Here is a 19,465-nt window from a genome sequence, read left to right on the forward strand (position 1 = left end):
CCAGTCTCTCTCACGCACACACATACACACACAGTGAAAATCTGACTTGCTTGATGCTCTTCTATGACTTTTGAACAGTAAGTGGAAGTTGAGAATCACCACTAGTACCACCAAGGGAGCTCACATTCCTACCACAGCCTGCCCCAGAGCCAGGAGCAGCTGCGGTACGTATCTGAGATAGATGGTAAGGCTGGAGGACTGTAAAAATGGTCCTGCACTGAGCTCAGATTTACTGCTGCTGCTAGATCACAGGCAGGTGAGTAACATGCATCCTAGCTGCTCATGCTGGCCTACTGATTTACTACAGGCAATGTTTGAGAGCCCTTCTCTATAAAATCCTCACCACTTTCTATTTCTTCTTCATTATCATCCTCTAGGATATTTACAGGAGCTGCAGTTTCCCCAGCCTCCATCATCTTTTTCAGAGCATCAAGCTGTTCTGTTAATAAGAAAAATAAAAATAAATTAGTCATGACAAGAACAGTTTGTAGTTCAAAAACACAAGATGAGAACAATCCTCGTTGATTCTCTAATCCCAAGAGCTACTTCTAATTAATTGGTTCTCTAAGATTAAGTTTTCAGTTAGCAATAAAATTTTACAAAGTAAGAGCATCATTAGTCATACAGAGTTGTTAGATGTGAAAAGCGGTCAGTAAGGGCTATATCCAAAGCTCACTGAAGTTAAGAAAAATATCTCCACAGATTGCAAACATCTCTGGAGCAATCATATTACTTCTTCAGAAAATAACTGGACAGCTATCTCTGTGGTACTTGCTCTGTGCAAATGGAGGCAAAGTACTTAGATTCTCAATCGTGTTCCCATGTGCATTTCACTTAGACAGTATGAACACAATCATGTACAACTGAAGTTGGTGGTGGGTGTCCATGCTTATCTTTGAATGGAGAAGGACCAGGGTTATCACTACAGCCATACTGGAAACTAATATAGCAATATTATTGTTACTGAAAGAAGATAAATATCGGAACTAGTAACAATAGCAAGAACAGCAATTTGAAATTCCATTTCATTTTATGCTTATCCTGGAAAAACAGAGCAATGTAAACATGCCAGCGTAGGCAGAATTTACAAGAGATTCTACCTGTTATATTTTAGCTCAAGCAGCAATCTGATAGAAGTCTCAGGATTACATTTCTAGGTCTACCTATGCCTATGCTACATGATGATATCAAGGCCGACACTCTGGCACTCAAATGAAAAGCAAGTGCAAACAAAGTGTCATTTATATACAAGTCAAACTACTCCAACACTAAAGTAAAAGCAATTTGGAAATTTTAGTAACTGAGCCTATTCATATCGAGCCAGACTTGTTTAATTTAATACTTGACAGCTTTACTTACTTTTTTCTACTTCAGGTTTCAGCCTTTTATTCTTTATGAGAATCTTTCTTTTGAGGTCATTAGGAGAAGGTAAGGCTTTACCAGGATCAAGCTGTAAAATAATTTAAAGAAAACATTTAATAACAGCTGCTTGGCCTCTCTCTATCCCTATTTGGGATTTTGACCTGAGGATAGCAATGGTAAGGGGCAGTGAACAAGCAGTGCCACTTCAGGCACAACCCTGACAGGGATTGTGACTGTAGTTATATTGTCTCCTCTGCTTCTTCCCTATCCCACGGGAAAGCAGTGCTCAGGGAAATGTTGCTGGCTGAAACCAGTACACTGATCTCCAGCCTACACCATCCTCAGGTGCACTGGGCAAAACATCTGATCTCTCCTGTCTAGCAGTGGGCAGGGATGTGACTACAACTCTTCATCAGAGGACATCTTACCTCCCATCTCCCCCTGTAGTTCAAGCACCGCCAAGTCACAGTTTAGTTGCTTGATTGCTAAATAAGTCACCTTTTATGGTCCCTTCAAGCTGTAACAATGCAAGTGAGGCAGCCCATGCATATTTACAGAGTAGAAATGGACTGGCACTGGTGAATGGAACACTGCCCAGTCCTTAGCTAGGTAATAAGGATTATTTTTGCCAGTATGGCTACAGGGCCACATCTCCAGTATTTGTGAAAGGCAAATGGCAAGTTTAACATACCCAAGGCGAAATGACTAAAAGGTCTGTTCTAGTTTGGGGAAAGAGAACAAATAATAAGAGACAAAGTGTAAGATGTTCTGGTTTAAGTCCCATCACATCATTGAGGATTTGGAATGGTAATTGAGATTTGGGAATAGTAATTATCACCCTTTCCACCTCACACTTGCTAAAAATATTATACAGAGAGTTGCTGCTATAATGGACCGTGGTTTCTAGTGAACCATGACACAAGAACAGAAGATATTTCCAGGACTAGTAAAAATTCCTAGAAGAAATATTCAGATAGTCTTATCCTTAAATCCAACACTGAGCTATGCAGAAGCAGCATTCTGGATGAAGAAACAAAAGAACAAAGCACCGTAACTTGAAACCAATTAAAAGCAGCAGAGGTGACAAATAACAACCCAGCAAAAAAATCCAAATCAACCCAATCCTACAACAACAGCTGCAAACCTCCTTGCAGGAGGGTAAGGATCATCCACAAGCACCAAGCTAGCTCAGTCATGGATCAGAATGTTGGATGAAGAGAAAACACAATTGTTTCTGAGAGCACTTGGGTTGTAATTCCACTAGATGTCAGTGCCGCAGAGTTCATCTATCCCAGGGCTTCTAGGATGCCAGTCCGCATCCCTAAGCACAGGGCACAGCTGGATGCTCGTTTGGACAAACATTTGCTTTTACTTAAAACCAAATCTGCTTCTGCCAGTGACATGTCCCTCTTAAACCTGCCCTCCTCTTCCAGTTGAGGTACCAGAAAACAAGCACTCATAAAATACACCTTTCAATCTCCTCCTGCCATCTCTGCAACATTGGCTTTGTGAGCAGCTGGGGACTCAATTCACCCACAAGGAGGAATGGACACAAAATGCAGAAAGATCAGTAGTGTTAGAGAGTACAGGCAGCTGAGGTTTAAATACTGGGCCCTGAGATAGCAGCACGGCAGCCTTTGGCCAGCTCTACTTTAGGCTTTCCTGAAAGCAGCTGGAAGCTGTCTTCTGTGGGGAACGTGGCAAGGTGCTACACACATCATAGGGGAACACTACAGATTTAGTTCTCTGGGATGCACTTTTCAGGGCAACAACCCAATATTCACTGAACCTTGGGCATTGTTGTCCCTGTAAAGCACAAGGAAAGCCAAGAGAAACAGCTCTAGAGATGATAATGCCAGGAGGCCCCTTTGCAGAGGTCACATGGACAGGAGCTGAAAGGTAAGGCAGAGTCCTCCGTGCCATGGTCCCCGCAGCACTAAAGAGCATCTGCAGGCTTTGGGTGGCTGCTGGCAGACTGAGCACATTGTGCAGGAGAGTAAGCAAGGCCTGGAGGAGTAGCTGCAAACACTGGGTAACAAGCTACTAAGTCTCAAATATTGTGTTTGTGAAGAAGTGTCTGTTATTATCTCCTGCCATGCAGGAGAGTGAAGTGCATGCAGATTACAGTGCACTTGATGGTTCAAATGAGGCTGCAGGGAACTCTTCATGCTTAATTTAATTCTTAATGCAGTAGTGGGGACCACCTAGACTGCAGGACCTGACCTGGAGCACAAAGCATGCAGAGTGCAGCTGAAGGAAGAGGTTTCCTCAGCTGAGACCACGCAATTTATAATTAATTGTTTTTCAACAGTGACTGGCAATTTCAGAGTTATGCATGACCTGCAAATACAATGTATGTGGTGTATTTTATGCAGGTGCTGATATTACATCACACATCAAGGGGATGGATTTCCCCAGGCTGCTTGACAGAGCCCTGTGCAGAAGAGATTAAACAAATCAGATAAGGACAAGTTTGTACCAAAAAGCAGACACCCAAAATCACTAGAAATTTTTAAAAGCACAGGACTGGCAGTGAACAGTAGTATGGGTGATATGATTCCAGTTTATAATCTCTTTTAAATCTAGCTAGTATAAAAAAATACAAGCACTGGCAGAATATAACATACTGGATGTGTTTCTAGAGGCTGCTTCAACAGGAGATCTCCAAAAAGATCTTCACAGTATTTTGACATCTTGTACTGCTGATATTTGCTGGAAAAGATAAAGTTGGTTAACTTTTAAATATAAAAAAGAAACCACTATTACTCGGCAAAATAGAATAATACTAAGTGATGTAGACATCCTAAATTATATACTGCCCACTTTCTCTCAAGTGAGAAGTATTACTTTACTGTAATTATACTGTCAATAAAAGTCCATTATCTGACATAGATGAATTTAATAAGACCAATAATGCAGATTCACTGTATCCAACACAGCTAATGGAACATCCAAATATATTTCACAGCTTTACCACAGATAAAAATGTTGCCAGTACTAAGCTAGATAAAGATTGACTACTATATTAAAGCACAGTCTCTTCCAAGTGACATTCAGTATACCTGCATAGCCCTACACAGTTCTCAATTATATTCAAATTATAGTCTTTTTGAACTTTATCTTCTCTCTCATACATTGCGCTTTAAAAAACAAAACAAAAAGCCCTACGAGGGCATCACATACCTGCAGTGATTTTCAAATGAAAGAATTACGGGATATTCTGACGTAACAAATGCTGTTTCCTTAATGGCTTGAATTACATCCTATAAAATGCAATAATAGGATTCAAATTAGAACAGATCAAATTAGAGTCATAATCAAACAGATTTTTTTTGTTCTCCACCCTGAGAAACACAGAGCTGAGTCTCAAATATGCTAAGGGAGAACTACAAGAAACTATGCGCTTATTCTTCCCTGTTCCCTGCAACACCCTGGACTCAGTGCCCAACGGGTACCTCACTGCACTAGCGGCTGCAATGGCAGCTTCACCCCAAGCCCATCAATGCCACCCCTGGACCCGCTGCCATCTTCTCTTGTCAGAGAGAATTTCCACTTTCCAGAATAACTCCTGCATCTTCAGGCTTTTTCCGCAACTAAGGAACTTCTCAGACAACAGACAAGGTATTTATTTTGTGGTGCAAAGAGCACAGGATGTGAAAATATGAGGCAAAAGAAACAAGCCTGCTTCCTGTAGTTTCTGTGGCAAGGCAGACATGACACAAGGGGTGTATGATGCGAGCTGGAAACAAGCCCTAAGATCTGGGGACAAGAAACCATGCCTACACAGCCTGTCGGTGTGTCACAAAGAGCAGCGTCTGGGTGCTGAGGAGGGGAGGGTGTCCTGCATGGATCCTTGTCCAGGGGTTCTACTGGGACTTACTGCCAGGTGTAGCACTCAGGCATTTACCTTGAAAAGAATATCTGTACACATTGCTTTTCCATGCGTTATTATTGGCTCTTGGTCTTCACCTTTGCCATCCCAACAGTCCAGCTCTACACACCTAAAGGCCCAAGAAAAATGATGTCAGATTCCTTATTGTTTCAGTACAGGTGAGCTACTCAGGACAAGTTCTGAGTTGTGATGTTCAGAGCAGTAAGTTAAGAAGCAGTTTGGGGTATTCTACAATTTATTTTAAGCTGCACATGTGTAATTTCAGACTGCTTTAAAACGTTGGGTATACTACCTTAAATAGAATATGCGTGGGTCAATATATTTACACCTGAACTTCAATGTTTACAGCACTGTAACACTCTTCTAATCTATTTTCTTACTCAGTTAATTGTGACACATTCCACTATTTCAAGAAATAAAGCAGGAAATCATACACAGATTCTCATTTACATATAAACTTCTTAATTACAAAGCAGAAAGCCTTCTGAAATTCTTCAGCTGTCATTTTAAGATCAAACTTCCCTTATCTTCCTCACAAACTCTCTCCTGACATCAGTTTTTACATTCCACTGCCTTGCAATGCTTTTTCTGAGAAAAACAGCATCTTAAATATGTAGTTTTCATTTACCACACTAATATATTTATACATTCAACTATGCAATATATCAACACCAAGGTATATTATGTAGGTTTCCAGTATTAGATTCACAAATATTAAAGGCTGTTATCTCCTGCTTCCAACCTGCATCCCGCCAAAAGCACTTGTCTGTACATCTCCACCGAAGACTTGCCACCAAACTGCCTGCCTGTTAAATATGTATTGTGAGAGGAACTGATGAAATAATGAGCCAAAGGATGGTCCATTTCTTGATATAATTCCAAGCGGTCTAGGAAAACTGGGGCATTTTCATCTGACATCAAGTATCTGCAAAAGCCATCACTTGATATGACACCTAGAAGGAAGAAGAAAGAGTGGTAAATTACTCCTAGAAATTTAGAGTGGGCAGGAATCAAACTGTCTCATAGAGCACGAACCCTAGTACAAAAGCTATGTTTAAACAGGCTTCTGCAAGCAAACTGAAGCTCTCCCCCTTCCAGTTTTCCAAGCTGATCAGTAACTGCATTCCTGGTGCAAAACCTGCCATCGTGTTCACAAATAACAACAAAAAAATCAGATGGCCACCTAGCTCAATATCCGACATCCAGCACTCACCATTAGTAGACCCAAGGCATCAAGAGGATGAGAGAAGGCGGCTAATAAATAGTGACATCTCCTCAGGATGCTCCCAATAATTTTGGGCTCTGGGACTTTGTGAGCTTGCATGTACCAGTCTTCTGTACATTTTTCTCCCCTCTTTCATACTTAGTCTTGCCCTGACTGTGCTACATCACTGTTAATCAGCTTGCAGTATGTGCAGAGACTGTACTCCGCTGACAAAAACAGGTGGAGGTGTACCTGATAACATTTGCATGTGTTCATTTGCAAAGCATTTGGAAAATCTAAGATACTTTCAAGTTGACTGTTTGAAATACAGGTTTATTTCTTTATAATGAAAAGCAAGTCATTTTCTACAAGGAACATGGGATGGACAGTAATCCAGAGGACAGAATTCTTAACTCCTTTCTCTTATCTGCTGTTATATGCTTCATAAATACAAAAAAATGTTCTCATTAAAATTTATCCCCCGATTGATAAAGTAAGAATAATCAGTAACACAATATCAGTTTTAAAGTGGCCAAGAGACTGAAATATGATCTGGGTTAGGGAAGAACAGATTACTCACTAGGAGTCACTAGAAAGAATAGTTATCTGGCACTAATTTGGAGGCTGCTTTCTCTAAAGCCATGGATGAACACTCAGCTCTTGTTAAGGCACGGGCTGCAGGAGTCCCACTTTTATTTTGTTTAAGACATCTTTTCTCTTATACCGAGAACTCTGGTTATCCTGCTTTTCATTCTGCTCCTCACTTTCTGAAATAAATCCTCTACTGAAGCTCAAGTTTTCTGTGCTTTGTGTCAGCCAGAGGTGAACTGTTTGGAAGGTCTTATTCAAATCCTCTCAGCTGATTCTGAGTTTTGGAAGGGGAAGAAAAAATGGGGTGAAATGGAATTTTCAACTTTAAGAAATTTTTTATTTTGTTGGTCACTGAGAACTTAAAAGCAGCAGCACAAATTATCTCACATGATACGCACTCCTAGCGCATCGTTTAGTGGAAAAAAGTCACAGGTGAGCAAGTGTTCTGTGCAAACAATAGCTGAGACTTCAGCAACTTACCAGAGCTATCTGTGCTCATCAGAATGGCCTTGGTATATTTGACGTGCACTGATCACTTTGTATCAGGATGGCTGTCTGTGTAGCCACACTACAACCTGGATCAGGGAAATGATCCTCCCATAAAACCATTGATTTTGAGGGGGAGATATTTTTCAGCAGATCAGTTTCCTGATACAGTTCACCGGTTGGCCACCCCAGTGCTTGCCCCTTGACCACAAGGACTGCAAGCTCCCTTTTTAAAGTTTGGCTGCTTTGGAATGAATTCCCCAAATGCCCCAAGCCAGTGAATACTAAATTCCTTCCCATATTTACCTTTTTTCTTCAAGTCTTCATCTGGCTCATATGTCTCAATTATCTGCATTGCTCTTTTTGTGTCATAAAAGGGAAATAAAATTTCATTGAGCCGAGGGTCTCGTTGATGCTAAGGTTAGAAAACAACGGAATTCAGCAAAACAATATAGTGCATGGCTATCATCCAAGAGCATTTCATTACTGCAGATGAGAAAGAAAGAAGTGGACATTTAAAAAAAAAAAAACAAAAAAAAACCCAAAAAGGAGCCCTAAAACTTACAGAATATTCAACAGTAACTTTAGTTTTAGACAGAAAACAAACTTTATCTTTCATAAGAAACCTAGGCAGTTTGTTTATAAAAGTATTTTTAAAAAACCCCAGTGCAATCATATTGCTATTGCTTGTTTATGAGAATAATGACTGCACATGGCATACGTGCAAATGCAATGTTGAAAATAAACTGCTAAATCTCTCTTCTTTGTAAATTCTCTCCCTAATCTTTTTTGTAGGTCATGTAAACTGACAGACTGGACAGATGGCACTGTAATCACCTCTGCAAAAATGCGGATCTTCAGCAGTATCTACAGCTAAAGTAAAAATTAAAAGTAAAATAATGCTATGCTATAAATACAGAATTTGAAACCTGAATTTAGAAATATGCAACTACTGATGTTTATTTGTGAATAGTAGAAACATTGTGTTATTAACTATTCAAAAAACAGTATAGTTTCTTAGAATAAATATATATGACTTAAAAGAGCTTCACAGTATCATTTTGCAGTAATTTACAATATTAGGTTTTCATAATATATGTAATATTTAGATACAATTTAGCAGTGATTTCTAATCCACTACTAAAACTCAGAGTTTTTAAGTTTTCACTTAATGTGTGCTATGTTCATTTTGTTTCTCTCCAAGCTGGATTAGAGCTGCACACTGTGTGCCTGATTCTCCATCAAAAAGAAAACTGAAAACGGAGTAGTGGCGTGTAAGCAGATGCAATAAAACATAAATAAATAAATATGACTGTGAAAACCCTCTTTTACTCCAGTAGGTGCATAGTTTTCAAGCTTTAGTTTAAGCAGAATTCAGAAATGTAACAGTCCACCCCCATTTTGGTGATCAATAATTTGGAGTGGACAGGATGGCATTGATATGGCTTGGCACAGCACTATCAGCATTTGCTGTAATTTCTTATGTGTAAACTTTTCGACATTTTTCAAGAAAAAAAAGCAATATCCAATCAAAAAATAAACACTCGATCCCTTTTCTTACAATCAATACCTTAGTGCATGTGCTTGATTAATTCCAAGAAATTACAATCAATGCCAATTCAATCATGCAATTAAGGAGGGATCTTTCAAGTAATGCTACTGACAGTCTGCAGCATCTGAAATACAGCCGTTTCATTCACTACAGATCAGCGGTCTGGATATCTAAGTAAAACTCGGATGAAATACGATATAAGAGCAGATGGATGCAGAACATAACTTGCTAAGCAGCACACAACAGCAACTCAACACTGGCATGCAACTGTACAGTCTACTGTGACAAATGACAAGCTTTATACCATTAGTGACAATACACCACTTCAAAAAATTGGAAGAAATAGTAGGGAAGGTTCTTAACTCAAGACAAGTGCACTTCCCTACTCTCTCTCTGTATAAGTTAGTCATAGCAAACAGAAGAAAATAAATGGGATAAAGCAAAACTCATCTTGAGAAAGAGTCCCAGCATTATTGTAAGGAGCTAAGAGAAAAAGACTCTTCTTGTAGCAATGATCATTAGTCATTATTGATTTTCCATTTGAAAAAGAACGTGTGTCTTTAAAGTTCCCTTACTTTAAAAAATGAAGCAAAATTGACAACTGATTACGTTTTTCTTAAAAAAAAAAGGATGAATGCTTACTAGTGCCTCTTAGGGAAACATTCTGCTCTACTGAGCTTGTTGGCAAAGGGAAGTTGTAGCCCAAAAGCTGATCAAAACTAAAAGCATGAAGCTTCACCTAGAAAGAAAACATGTCCCAGGCCTAATCACACATGCCTGTCAAAGTTGTATTGATTGTTCTAGTTACTGTATTAGACAGGATGCCCTTACACTAGACATTCTTAACTATCTGAAAGCGTGGGGACAAAGAATGCCCTATGAATCTTCAAAGAGAGAAAGATCATTTTGCCTTCCCAGCCTGGTCATGCATCTCTTCTCTGAGTGGATACAAACCAAGACGCACAGCAGTTAACAATGCACCAGAACCAGTTTTGCTTCTTGAATTTGTCCTGTGCAGCAGGTAGAGGAGTGTCCTTTCATGGAGATGAAAAACAGAGGGAGACAAAAAGAGTAGGGGAGTGGGAAGGAGGGAGGAAGAGCAAGCAAGAGGAATGAAGGGAGGGAAGGAGGGAGGGAGAGCAAGGAAGTGGGAAAGAGCAGAATAGAAAAGGATCACCTCATACCTCCTTCCCAGGAGAAAGGATGAGTCCTGGTCAGACTACTGAATTTCCATTTTGACAGTTACTTGACTTATTAATTTATCACTGCAAATGAACAGCAGGAGCAAATCTCACCAGTAGTGAGCCCAGTTCCTTTTCTACTACATTTTAGTTTTTCAAAATTTGACTTCAAAAAGACCTAAACAAAATAGTCAGTGCCTGACACTAAGTGAATTTCTAAAACCTTCCCAGAAGCTTTAATACTGATACACAATTAAATCAGCTGTCATCCAGCAGCATTTAAAAATCAACCAGAGACAGCTGTTTGGAAGAACGCCAGGAAAGCAGCTCACACTCTCCACTCATAACCAGTAACGTACCCTTCATGCTCCCTTAAAAACCCGTAACACTTAAAGCTTCTGCAACATGCCCTGGAGGCTACTGAATTCAAAATGATTTAGGTTAAAGACTCTCATGAAGAATTGCTCTGCCAAGTAACTCCCCTCTCCTATATAAAGATAATAATCCTTTTATACTTTCCAGCATTAAACAGCACTAATTGCAGTGTTGGCCAGTTGTCAAGGGGACAGAGATGACCCCTTCAAGAAGGGAGATTTTGGGTCATTTAGTGCCTTTCAAATCACAACCAAAACTCTAAACTCTATTTGGAGACCAGAAGACCTGCAGCACAGAGCCAAAGGCATTAGTTTCAGTCATCAGAATGAATGTCCTACTCTATAAAATCACTTGACTAATTTTTCCCAGCTCTGGTCACCAACCAAAGGGCCAACTACAAGATTTCAAAATGCAAAATGTGTCAATAAGACACAACAACAAGATGCATCTTTCTCTAATGCTGCCCATAAAATAAGACTTCTGATTCTGTAAAAAGAACGGCTACAACAATATAAAACTGAGAGCACAACAATCCAATTCTAATTCTGTAATCAGTTCCTTGAAATAGCCAGGAAGTTCTTACAATTGCTGGCAGCACTTCTTCAGAAGTTTGGGCTTCAAGGAAACGCACCTTAAGCTAAAACAATTACAGAGATCAAGTTTAAAATAATGATAAAACAGTAATTTACTGAAAAATTAGGAATAACACTAAAAAAAGAAAATCAGAAGCTAATATGGTTTAAGGTGTGGACAGGGTTGTGTGCTTCAAGCAGTGATGTGTATCTATCATAACAAGTGAATTGGGGGGCTGAGGTACTTTAGGGTGATCACTTAGAATTTCAATCACAATGTAACCCTTTCTCTCTTCAATGCAGAAAACAAAAATCACATGCCTTAGCTATGACCCCAGTCCTGCAAACACTGAGATGCTGAACTTTGTAAATAGCTGTGACAAAAGAATATCTCTCAGTAGTAAGATTAAGCATGTGCTCCAATTTGCTAATAGAGAGAAGTATGGGTATATGAACCAGGGCCCCAAGTGTGTAACCATTAGTCCTGAAGCTGTTAATCTTCTCACTATCTACATTTTTTGAACACTCTTTCTCCATGTAATGCAGGTTTGGTGAACAATAGGGCATGCATTGCCTCCTGAAAATGAAAATTATATTCTAAATTTGATATATGGAGAATTTATTGCTTGAATCTTCATATAGCAGTATCAGATATATAAACGTATACATTTATAAATATAAAATACATTTATAACTAGTAAAATAATTTTAGATGGGCAGATTTTTGGTAATGCACTCAGTCCCTAAAAGATCATGTAGAGAGATAAAGCAGCTATCCATGTTCCAGATGACAAGAATCTCCAAGTACAAAACCAAGTAGAATATGCCTATTTTCCATATGTATGTTCTAATCAAATCTACACAGTGTACTTAATGTTGCAGTTCTGAATGAGTCCATCTTCTATAACTTACTGTGCTTTAGGAATAGAAACCCCACGCTATTATTGAACTACTTTGCACACTCACGATATTTTTAAGAAATGCTATTAATAAATACTCTTGTCAGCAACTGCATTAGGGAAATAGAGCAATAAAAATATTTCCTCTTTTTCTGCAGATAAAGTATTTAAAAAAAACATATACAAAATCTTAAAATACCCTCTTAGCTCTTAGATTTATAATAGATCGAAATAATACTGTTGCGAAGAATCAAACCACTGTTTATAAAAGCCTACTTCATTTTTCCTATTATTCAGGACTACCACATATATTTAGCTGTGGCCGACAGGTAAAGTAACTGCTTATAATAAAATACCAGGTGTATTTTACTTGAAACTGCATTAAATGTAACAGTGTAAAATGTATAAAACACACATAACACACAACATAGCACAACAGCAAGTAATCAACAGATGCAATCTGCAAAGCCAACATGTAGAAAGCACAACAACAGACAAGGCTGGAGCTGATTTTTGCACCTGGATGTTACCATAATGGAAAGATCAGCGGATCAAACGCACAGCAAATAATGACATGATTCATGCAATGGAAAGATTGGAAGAAGCAAGCCACTGCAGACAGACTTGTATGGTAGTTAATGTATGAAAAAGCTTACTTCATTTAGAAAGCTCACTAATTGGTCTACCGTTAAATAATCAGTTTTGTCTCCATTGCTGAAAAGAAATTTATTAGAGAATGTAAGTTTTCATATACGATGCTACAGTAGGTATGATTTACATGTTGACATTGTTGATACTTTTAAAACCACCTACTTTTCTACCTGAAGTAGCTCTATAATCTTAAAATGGACAGTCACAGAAAACATACTAACTGTCTATGCTTGGCACAGTATATCTCCCGTACTTCCTATAACTTAACAAACATTACTTCATAAAACAACATGTAAGTCCTCCGGCTGAGAATAAATTGAGTGACGAAACTTTTAAAACTTCAAATTACTTATTTAATTTAGTTAGTTCACATACTTTGTTAATCACCTACAGGAGCAAGTTAAAATTACAGTAGTTAGTAAAGCCAATGCAAAAAAAAAAAAGTTCCAGGTGCTTTCTCTAATTCATGTAAAAGTTGCTCTAAAATAGAGAGTGAACTTTTACATTAACAGTCTGACAGGGAAGGGGAAAAACATAGACTTGAGTTTGGCTTAAAATATTGCTGATGCTACTAGGATTCAAGGTTAGATAATCTTTACCTTGTTCTATTACTATTAGATATGGACTAAAAATACGGCAAAATTAGTTTAAAGCAAAATTATATTAAATTTGAACTTACATCTTCTTAAAGAGGTCCTCTATGTCAGTTCGGGGACATATCTTTTGGGTGAGCTCATAAAATTTCTCGTAAGTAAATGCTGCAGGTTCAATTTCATCATTCTGTAACAAAATGCAAAGGTACATTTATCCAGCAAAAGAGAACTAATACACTCTTTTCCCAAGAGCATATCTTAGATCAGCAAAAGCAATTGAGAACGTTTTTAACTCTTTACCTAATATACGGTTACCTAGTCTCTTTTGTATTTTCTGAAAACAGTTCTTAATCCATCTTTATCACAGATCTGTTTGAAGCGCTTATACTCTGACCTCACAGTAACATTAATTCCACATAAACATAGAACTGAAAAAGTCTCTGTTTTTCTTCTGAAGCTTAAAAAAAGCCCCAAAATAGCATACAAACTTCAGGATTCTTATACTGAAGCCAAGGAACATCAAGATAAAGTCTCAGGTTTGGTGCAATGGTTTTAAAAAGCAAAGCAACTCTCATACAGGGTATGTAAAATTGCTATGAGCTAACATTAATACATTCAGTATGATGTCCTCCTCCAAACAAGATGAGCACTGCAGCAGAGAGGAACATTTTCATCTCAGGTGCCAAGCACTGCGACAGCTGGGGATTTACATCTTTCTCCCTGGCTGGAGATGGCGAGCTGAGCCTGCAGGGCTGCCCCTCACCAGGCACTTGCTGCAGACAGGCCAAGAATCAAGGGCTGGAGGCTCCAAAAGGAAAGAAGGGAGAGCCTGGGCAGGGAATAAAGCCAAAAAGCCAAGCTGCAACTGTCAGCAGGCACCACCTCTCCGGGGCTGTTGGCAGGGCCTCCTGCTGCGAGTGGGACAGCACTGGACAGCAGGTCTCCAACAGGAGGGGACAAAGAGCAGGAGAAATCCAAGAAATGTGGTTGAGAGGACAGCACACACACACACACAAAAATCACGTCCATATTCTGTGCTCATATACTTTGTATAAATGCGTGAAAGGTAGTCTGTAACTGAAAAGAAAGGAAGCTTCATCTAAGCAGTTTAAGGACCACTATGTCATCCACATTTAATTACATTTCTGTTTTAGTAAACAACCCACTGTGATGAATAAGTTACTTCTGAACAATAGGCATGTTTTTGTGTGATGCAAACAACTTAGATCACAGCGACGAACGTGAATGATTCATCAACTTTTTTGTATGCAAAAAAAGTTCTTCAAAATCATTACATACCTTTCCACTGGGAAGACCTAATTCCTTAAGTGCCTGAAAGATCACTTTTTCTGTTTTACCTGATGCAAAGGTTCTGGTAATGCTAAAACAAAAAAGAGAAGGAGAAATGTTAGTCACTTCTTAAACAATCACTTCTCTCTCTTTTTGCTTTTACTGCCAACATTTTCCTCTGGCTTCAAATGATGAATGTAAGCATCTTCCAAGTAATAGCTCAGCTGAAAAACTGCCCTAAGCTTCATAGGGCAGCAGTGCTCTGCCTACAAGCTATCCATTAGAAAATATATCAAAATAATGAACTGCTAAAAGAACAGAAGAGGGTTTTTTCCAATATACTGGGATACAGAGCCATGCAAAGCATTATTCTGTTGGCTCTTTTAAACCCCATGCATAGATAAATGACTGTGTCTAAAAAGTAGCAGATTCTGCAGGTGAGGAGACTGGTGGCTCCAGCCATTCCTGGTTGTGGTGACTTCCTTTCCAAGCATTAACCCAGGCTTCCCAGGGCACCCATGAGGCTGGCAGGAACCATTGCCAAGAGCAGTTTTCTCCCTCTTTCTTTTTCAAGCAGTCGCTACCAGCACGACACTCCTCCATGCATGTTGAATCTCATTCCCGGCTCCGCTGCCAGCTGCAGAGCTCCCTCCTCCCTTCAAATGCTCCCTCACCTTACGAACATCCACGCTCTGGACATACTAAGCACAACTCATTTACGAAGGCCTCAGCTGCCACTTAAATATTTCCACCAAACTGATTAACATCCACCTCCTTCCACAAAACAGGAGTGTTTTCACCACGCATAAGACTGACAAACTGGTTTCGCTTGAAATTAAATAAATCCAATTAAAGCTTAGCTATTTGGTGTGATTAATGTGGAAGCGTATGGTCTATTCCTGTTTCCATTTGAGATGAATTTGAACAACCTCTAACTCTGGAAAAGTAGATCCAAACTTGACAGCTCTGCTTCCCTCTCTGTAGGGTCTAAGCTAAAATGATATGTCCCACAACAGAAGGCTGTATGCAACATCTATTTCTAATGCTAACAAAAGTTGCACTTTGGGGAAAGACTCTACAGTTGCTTGACAAGAATATGTTGCTTTTCATCATCAAATGAGACAAATGTTTGCTGAGATTTTTTTGTTAATCTCATGCATACTAAATAATTTCACATGGTGATAGACATGAAACTGTTGCTGTTATTTGTTGCCATGGCAATTCAGTTGTTTTACTCTCCAAAATACTCTAAACCGCCTCTGTAAACATCTTCATACTAATAAAATTAAGATCAGAAAGCCGATGATCTAAATGATAACATAATATTTTTAAAAAATCCTGGTCTTTTTTTACTAGGTTCTTACAACAGTTAGATTTCTATGTCCCTATTTAGGCATTTAAATAAGTTATTTGATTTTCCAAAGCTGATAAGTACCAAACTGTTTTCACTAAAATATAGACTGAATTTAACTTTAGGCACTTGCTTCTTAGAAAATTTCAGGCGTTTATTTTTCTATCCATTCGAAACCAAGGAGCTCTACAATTTACAACCTATCTGCAAGCCCAGTAAAAAATTATATGCCTGTGCTAATGAATCGGGCCTCAATAATAAATGTCATGTAAAACGCAAGTTCAAAGCATAAGTAATTAATCAGAAACTGTGAGCCAATATTCCATGGCTGCAGGGAACTTATTTTTTGATGCCAAACTATTTTTTATTTCACCAAAGACGACAGCAAACATAGCAGTCATTTGTAATGAAAGCAATAGTCTGGAAAAGACTGCATGAATCAGAAAAGACTGTAAAAATACAGCATGACACTTTCATTTTGATAAGGATATCGTGAATAAAACTACTTTTCCCTCTGTCAGAACAGACTTCATCTGAGCAGATTTACATTCCCCTTGTTGTACATCTTGGAAGAAATATGGCTATTTCAGATGCAGGCGAGTTACTGGTCAATACATACGTAGGGTGTTTATTCCTTGTGTTCTACTGTGGTTTGGGGCTTTTTATGCTAACATGTCAATCTACTTGCTCATAAATAGTCAAAATATTTCTCAAATTTGAGACTGAGGGGTACGAATCTATCGTGCTTGCTGATGGATTAAACGACTTGGTTACTTCAGACCTTCACCACTTTCCAGCCATTACTTAAAATAATCAAGCCGACACATAAACTGTTCAATCTTTTATCGTGATTCCACTGAATTTATCAGTTTTGCTAGAACTGGAAGTACCACTGCCTACACTGTAGAAGAAATTATCTAAAACTACAATTTCCATCTAAGTATTGAAACATATATCTTCCAGACGCTCTGGAGTAATCAATACAAAGCATATTTATCAAAAAAGTGTAATTGCAAAATTAACTTAAGCTATACGGTAAAACAGATGTAAGGCTCATTTTTCATAGCTTAGCTTTTTCATTTTTTTATATATATTTTTTCACAGTTAGAAGCTAAATTAGCTTAAATCCTTTTAAACGTAGTTATTCAAGAGATAAGTGTAGATTGAGCAAAGCTCATTTCTAAACAGGCTCTAGCTGAACAGGTGCACCTTGTGCATTTGGAAAATCCATTTTCTGCCAACAGAAAGTTGCAGAAACCAAATAGAATCAGTTTCTTTAAAGGCTGACCTTTTTAGTCATCATTTACTGTAGTGTTAAAATCTGAAGATATAAAATATCTTACCAAATGCCCTGTCCTTGTAAGATCTGTACATGTAGTTCTAGACTCATACTGCTAAAATTTACTAAAGTCCAACAGACTAATCCGTGCTCTCCTAAGGTTTTCGTATCACTAATTGCCAGAATTTCTTCTCTCTCATACACAGTAGGTTGATAGAAATAGATTTATGCCCCAGAGTACATTAAAATCCAGAAGAAGAAGAACCTTTATCACTCTGCAATGCCCAACTGTACTAATGAGGAATCAGGAATATTTATGCCATCTACCATCAAAAGCCTAAGGAGTTTCAGCTTCTTAAGGCTCATCATTCCCTATGGCCATGTGCTAGCTGTAAAAATCTGTCTTAAACCTGAAAAGAAATGCAAGGAGCTCTGATTTCTCAGGTGAGTTTTTATTTCTCTTGGTGTTTTACTGCACTTGTATGTAAAAATGAACTAAAGGTGATCTGGTGATACACATTCCTACAGCTTAATAGATCTGCCAGGAGAGAATAACCTTCTACCTGTATCCCCAAACTGCTTTTCCCCTTCATTCATACTCCTCCTCTACACCTTTCCTCCAGCCTCTCACTGACATCTCTCCTAGTCCTGTCACCCCAAAAGTTTGCTACATTCACCCACGCCAACATGGCACATTCCTTAGAACATCCAGATGTGAAGAAGAATCAGCTTCCCTCTGCACAGCATGGGATAGTAAAGCCCTTACAAATTCATACTGCAAACCAAATGCAAGGTAAAATATTTCAAGGCATAAACAGTTTCAGACAAGCTAACGCCCTATAGATTCATACCAAGGAATAAAGGTCTATGTTCAAACAAAGGCATAAAACTCTGGAGTCTTGAAAATGAATCTGCCTCTGTAGTATTTCTCCCTTATCTTTACCCTTCATTTGATATTCCTCATGGCACTTCTGCACAGAAGGTGCCCCATGGCAGTTTAGTTCAAGTTTGAGAAATAAGTAGGAGCTTGGCAACATGAAAGCTGAAAGATTAATACACCGAAGCAGCCTTAACTGTCAAGGTGTCACTTGAGTCATGAAATTAAAGAAACCTGTAAAGCAGCATGGCAGGCCCTTTGTCTTTTTGCAGATTCCATAGATGCAAAATCCTCTTTCTTCCTTAATAAAAAACATTCTGTGAGGCTTATCTTACAAAGTCCTCTTTCTTGCTCCCTTCTGTGAGTTTCTATTTATGAAAAAACAGCATGCCCCAAAAGTGTGGTTTTCACAGAATGCATAAGGAGGAAAGAAGCTCAATGTAACTGCAAGAATTAATTTCTAGAGCAGGAGCGGGGAGAATTACTGCTTAGCCAGAGGACGGAAAGTCAGTAATTGTAATAGTTAATAGCTGTACAAAAAGAAATACAATGTTTTAGGCTTTCTGTTAACAACAACAACTAACTCAACGATTCTTTTACCGTGTGGAGAAACTCAAATATTATCCTGGGGGTTCCTGTAAAAGCAAAAGTATTTCTGGCAGAGCTGTATCTGTCTCTTTTACAAGGAACTACATTTTAAAATGTACCTTTTTGTCCTTAACTGGCCTGTAAGTTTTTATGGTTCTTTTGCTAAGTATTTTGTTAATTTTTACAACTGAAAAACCCATATTGGAGTTTAAGGAGTTTGAAGTTGAGAAAACCAATGCTCTCAGCTCTAAATGACTTTGAAAGTAATTATAAGCACTCATATCTTCATTACAACAGAGAAAAAATAAAGTCCTGCCTAGTTTACCAAGGAGGTACAGAACTTGGCTAAATTTGTCTAGTTCTGTACTTATTTTTATATATGTATTAGTAACAAAATTGATATAATAATTAATAATTATGTCACAGAATTTTATTAACATTATACAACCAGTACCTGATAAAAACCTGAACTCCCAGTTGTGCTTACCTCCGAACTGGAATTTTCCCATTTGTGTTTGTTAGAAAAGCCAGTTTCATCCAGCTGAAATCAAGAATGGAATATTTTAAAAATACTGTTTATTAAAATTGGGATCTAGATACTTAGATTTAGAATAAGATTATTAGCATGTCTGTGAAATGAGTATAAACAAATAATTGTTCTGTAATAAAAACGTTTTTCTTTAACCATTTAGTGCTCGAGGCAGAGCAGTTCTGTAACGGTA

At 38.4% G+C, this 19,465-nt stretch overlaps 1 protein-coding gene across 4 annotated transcripts in view; it reads right to left on the minus strand.

Moving 5' to 3' along the window:
- PLCB4 (phospholipase C beta 4) overlaps positions 1–19,465 on the minus strand; it is a gene marked incomplete at its 5' end in the record, with an annotated part of 81,100 nt that overhangs the window by 46,252 nt on the left and 15,383 nt on the right. For all 4 annotated transcript variants that reach the window (XM_080342934.1, XM_080342932.1, XM_080342933.1 and 1 more), the window contains 11 exons: positions 344–439; positions 1,360–1,450; positions 3,990–4,074; positions 4,546–4,625; positions 5,270–5,363; positions 5,997–6,207; positions 7,842–7,950; positions 12,771–12,828; positions 13,445–13,545; positions 14,658–14,739; positions 19,231–19,284. In XM_080342934.1, coding sequence (XP_080199060.1) covers positions 344–439; positions 1,360–1,450; positions 3,990–4,074; positions 4,546–4,625; positions 5,270–5,363; positions 5,997–6,207; positions 7,842–7,950; positions 12,771–12,828; positions 13,445–13,545; positions 14,658–14,739; positions 19,231–19,284 — 1,061 coding nt within the window. The remainder of the gene's footprint in view (positions 1–343; positions 440–1,359; positions 1,451–3,989; positions 4,075–4,545; positions 4,626–5,269; positions 5,364–5,996; positions 6,208–7,841; positions 7,951–12,770; positions 12,829–13,444; positions 13,546–14,657; positions 14,740–19,230; positions 19,285–19,465) is intronic.

Source organism: Nesoenas mayeri (assembly GCF_963082525.1).
Source record: "Nesoenas mayeri genome assembly, chromosome: 3".
NCBI lineage: Eukaryota > Metazoa > Chordata > Aves > Columbiformes > Columbidae > Nesoenas > Nesoenas mayeri.